Source organism: Pteropus vampyrus, unplaced genomic scaffold (assembly GCF_000151845.1).
Source record: "Pteropus vampyrus isolate Shadow unplaced genomic scaffold, Pvam_2.0 Scaffold267, whole genome shotgun sequence".
NCBI lineage: Eukaryota > Metazoa > Chordata > Mammalia > Chiroptera > Pteropodidae > Pteropus > Pteropus vampyrus.
In genome coordinates, this window is record NW_011889048.1 from 467,652 (window position 1) to 471,773 (window position 4,122).

At 58.8% G+C, this 4,122-nt stretch overlaps 1 protein-coding gene and 1 pseudogene across 2 annotated transcripts in view; one reads left to right on the top strand and one right to left on the bottom strand.

Moving 5' to 3' along the window:
* Window positions 1-939: 939 nt before the first annotated feature.
* Window positions 940-1,060, bottom strand: LOC111729539 (annotated as a pseudogene).
* Window positions 1,061-3,826: 2,766 nt separating this feature from the next.
* POLR2E (RNA polymerase II subunit E) overlaps window positions 3,827-4,122 on the top strand; it is a 6,791-nt gene continuing 6,495 nt past the window's right edge. Inside the window, exon 1 of one of the 2 annotated variants that reach the window (XM_023520450.1) lies at window positions 3,827-3,996. In XM_023520450.1, coding sequence (XP_023376218.1) covers window positions 3,940-3,996 — 57 coding nt within the window. In that variant the 5' untranslated portion in view covers window positions 3,827-3,939. The remainder of the gene's footprint in view (window positions 3,997-4,122) is intronic. The other variant, XM_011375198.2, reaches the window with a different exon arrangement.

The following is a 4,122-nucleotide window of genomic DNA, read 5'->3' on the forward strand; positions in this document are numbered from 1 at the left end:
AGCGGCTCCTCCCCTCGTCGAGCGGACCAATGGACGCGCGCTGGCGCCCTTCACCTCCCCGCCCTTGGCCACGCCCACCAACGCCCTCATTGGCCGGCCACTCAAGCGCTGTGACGCGTGGTGGCGTCAGCCAATGAGAGGCCGGTGTAAGGTGGGCGGGGCGGGCTGCGGGTTTGTTTTTGTCTGTAATTGCGCATGCTCGCCAGCGGGCGGGTGGCCGCGTCCGCGCAGGTGACATGTTGGTGGCTAGGGGACAGTTATCCGGGTGGTAGATCGTGGCGCCGCGGGGCACCCGACAACTTGAGAAACTACTGGAAACCCGGGGGGAGGGAGCCTGAACTCGCAGAAACATCGTGTCAGCTCATCGAAAACGGGGTTTTGATTTTAATGTAGATAAAACCAAACTGGGGGCCGGAGTCCCACCCATTCGGTATCACTACGGGGTGTGCATTTAACCCGAGACACCAAGAGTGTCTTAGGCCCCATCTGCGGGCACCCAGCGCGGGTCTGGGGGTCACCCAGCGACGGGCGCCCCAATCGGAGACGTCTGCTGCCGCAGCGTCCGCCATAGCGCGCTGTGGCCGGAAGAGATTCACGGTCCTTGGGAACCGTCGCTTTAGTCACTTATAGAAGTCACACGTGAGCCCTGGGGGGATGATTAAAACAGGCTCCTTGGGATCTCGCCCCCCAGGGAGAACACGCGGGGACGCCCAGGTATGTGCTTAGAAAGAAAAGCCTATGAAAGAAAGAAAAGCAGAGCGATGTCACCACCATTGACATTACCCGAGGGGCGCACTGAGTACACACACGTCTGGGCTCGCAACTTCATTATTTTTTTAATTTTTTAAAATCTTTATTTTATAGGCGAGGCAACCCTTGGTTGTCCTCACAGATTGCAAGGACCTTGTCAGTTTACAATCCCTTATTAAAACTATTTTGTTCCTGTAGCACCCTGGTCTTCCCTGGCGGGTCTCCCATCCAAGTACTAACCAGGCCCGACCCTGCTTAGCTCCCGAGATCAGGCGGGATCGGGCTTGTTCAGGGTGGCACCGCCCCCGTAGACAAGGGCTCACAACTTCTGATTGTCTCTCGGGCCGGGCTCAGGCATTTGGCCAGGAGAGGGCAGAAAAATGACCCAGCCCATTCTTGGGACCTGAGTCATAGAATTCCACAGCAGGTCTGCCCCCTACCCCGCAGCCATGACCCTCAGTGGCAGGCTGGCTTCAGGTTTTTGTACTGTCAACATCTTATCCCTTCACAGACCCTCGGGTGAACATTTCATTCGAAGTCGGGGGCGGGACTCTGGGGCAAGGGTCATCTGGGTTAGTGTGGAGCCCTGTCCCTCTGGCCCTGCCCAGGCCAGTCTGTCAGGGAGAGGCACGGGGCTCCAATGGCCGTTGGGCTGTAGAGGCGGTGGAGGCAGGCCCCACGGCCGCTTGCTATATCACCTTTCTTGCCCAACCATCTTCACGTGGCTTCTTCTCACCAGCCCCGCCACCAGAGGCCAGTTCTCAAAGCTCTCAGAGTCACCTCCTGGCCGGGAGCCCCCATTGTCTCAGCTGGGCCTCCTCACTTCTCAGGAACCACCCTCGCTCCCTCCGGCAGCACTGGGTGTCCCCGCCTCACCGACCAGTCTGTCTGGCCCACTCTGGTTCTGTTCCCACTCTGCTGTTCTTTGGTCTCATTCATTTCAGAGGTGCCAGAGAGCGGGAGCTGGAGCAGGGCAGGGTCACCCCACTCCTGACTTGCTGCCAGGTCCCTGAGAGACAAGAGCAGGCATGGGGAGAACGAGCCTGCTGGGGGGCGCCCCAGGCTCTGGGAGGGGTTTGCCTTTGGGGTTTCACAGCGTTTGCCAGAGGGGCCCCATTTTACAAGTGGGTCATGGGGTCCTGGGGAAGTCTCAGGCTCCAGGAGGCACCCTGTGCTGTCTGAGGAGGGTGAGTCGCCTGCCTGCTCCCATGAGCCCTTTCTCCCGTCGAAACCTGCCCAACCCTCCCCATCTCCAGCCTGGTCCCCTCCATTCCCCTCTGCATCTGATCCACCTGCAAACCCACCCCAGCTGCGTGTTCACCTCTTCTTTGGATCTGCCCTTCTCGTGGTCACAAAACCGTCCTCCTGGTTCAACTCCTGCCCGGTCCACGGGTCTGCTCAGACACACACTGCTTGGTGGCTTTGATGGCCACCCTCCCCCGCCAGACACCTTTGCTGGGTTCCAGGCCACCTGGCAACCTCCCACAGCCCTTTATGTAAGAGCATTTATGTTATGCCAGTTTTAGGTGGGGCAGACTCTCTCTCCTTCTCATCTCCACGTCCTGCCCTGCAGATCCTGTGGGCTCCACTCACCTTTCAAACACCCAGAACTAGCCCGCTGCGGACCCTCTCCCTATGGGAGCCACTCCTGTGTCCCAGCAGGACGTCCTCCCCAGCCCCCCCACCGGTCTCCCTGAAAATGACTGAAAAGAAGATCCAAACTTTTCAACCCAACCCACGAGGCCTCCCAGATCTGCCCCACCTCACTCTCACCCTCCGACCTCCACTCCTGCCCTCTTCCTACAGGCTGGCTGCCAACGGCAGGCAAGCTGCAGCCTCCGGGCCTTTGCACGGGCTGTGCCCTCCCCCTGATACACCTTCTCGCAGACCGCCCCCCCGCACCGCCCTCCCTCTCCTCCTCTGGGCTTTTGCTGGAACCTCTCCCTCTGACCCTGCAAAAGTCCCATCTCTGGTAGGCGGCCCCAGCTCTTTCCCACAGCATTGTCTGTCCCCTTATCACGTTGTTGTGTCTTATGTTCGCTGTCTCTCCCCAGAATGCAAGCTGTGCTTGACCTGTCCCTGTGTCTGCTCACTAAATATGTATGTTTTTTAAATTAAGTTTATTGGGGTAACATTGGTTAATACAATTATATAATTTTCAGGTGTATAATTTAACACCTGTATATTCTATTGTGTGTTTACCACCCGAAGTCCAGTTTCCTTCAGCTACCATATATTCGATCCCCTTTACCCACTTCACCCTACCCCCACACCCCTATATTTGACCCCCTTTACCCCATCTACCTCCCCGCTCCTCTCCCACTCCCTACTCTCTGGTAACCACTATAGCCCATGTCCAGGAGTCTGTTTGTCCTGTTCCTTTGTTGCTTTTAGGTTTATATCCCACATATAAGTGAGATCATGCGATTTTCTGCTCACTAAATATTTGATTGAATGGCTGTATCACTGAATGAGAAGTTACTCATGGCTTCCAAAGTGACGGAGTCAGGGCTGCTGGGTGAGCCTCCCGGGAAGGGACTGGGGAGGACTGAGGCGGGAGCACGTCCTAAGCACCAGGAACTATGCCGACCTCCTCCTAGGCACGGCCGTTCCTTTAGAGTCGCAGCTAACCCTCTAAAATAGGAACGCTTCGTCATTCCCATTGTACAGACGGAAAAATGGAGGCTAGGGACCTAGAGTTTGGTCGTGGCCCACATCCAAGTGAGAAGACGCCCTTCAGTGGGTTGCGCACATATTTATGGAAGGTCTTCCAGGCTGCACGACCGTTCCTGGAACAGCTGCGCGCTCCTGACCCCGTGCGGGGCTTAGTGTCCGCGCCCTCACTTTTCTCCCCTCTTCCCGTTGAGATTCTAAACGGCCATCCCAGGCGGGAGTTGGCGTTGAGCGAAAACCACAACTTCCGAAAGCCCTTGCGGCCAAGGCAACGCGAGAGCTTCCGAGGCGCGTGTGGGCGGTGCCGTTCGCACGCCTCTCGCGCAAGCCAACCGCCGTTCTCGGAAGGGCCGGGCTGCCCTTGGTGCTGCCGCTCCCGAAAGTGGCTGCCTTCAGGCGTTCGCTGGGGACAGCCCCAAACGCGGCGGCGGAGGGGGCCTAGGCAGGGCTCGGCGCAGGCGCAATCGGAGCGGGTCCTTCCGCGCGCAGGCGCAGTGAGTGCGAGCGGCAGCCGGCATGGACGACGAGGAGGAAACTTACCGTCTGTGGAAGATCCGCAAGACCATCATGCAGGTGAGCGCGGCGAGGGGTGGCCAGGCGACCGGGCACGCGCAGAAGCCGCGGGTGGGATGAGCACCTCCCCGGCGCCGGCTCGGGCAGCTGGGGCGCAGGGGTCGGGCCAAGGCGCCGCGGGCCTCC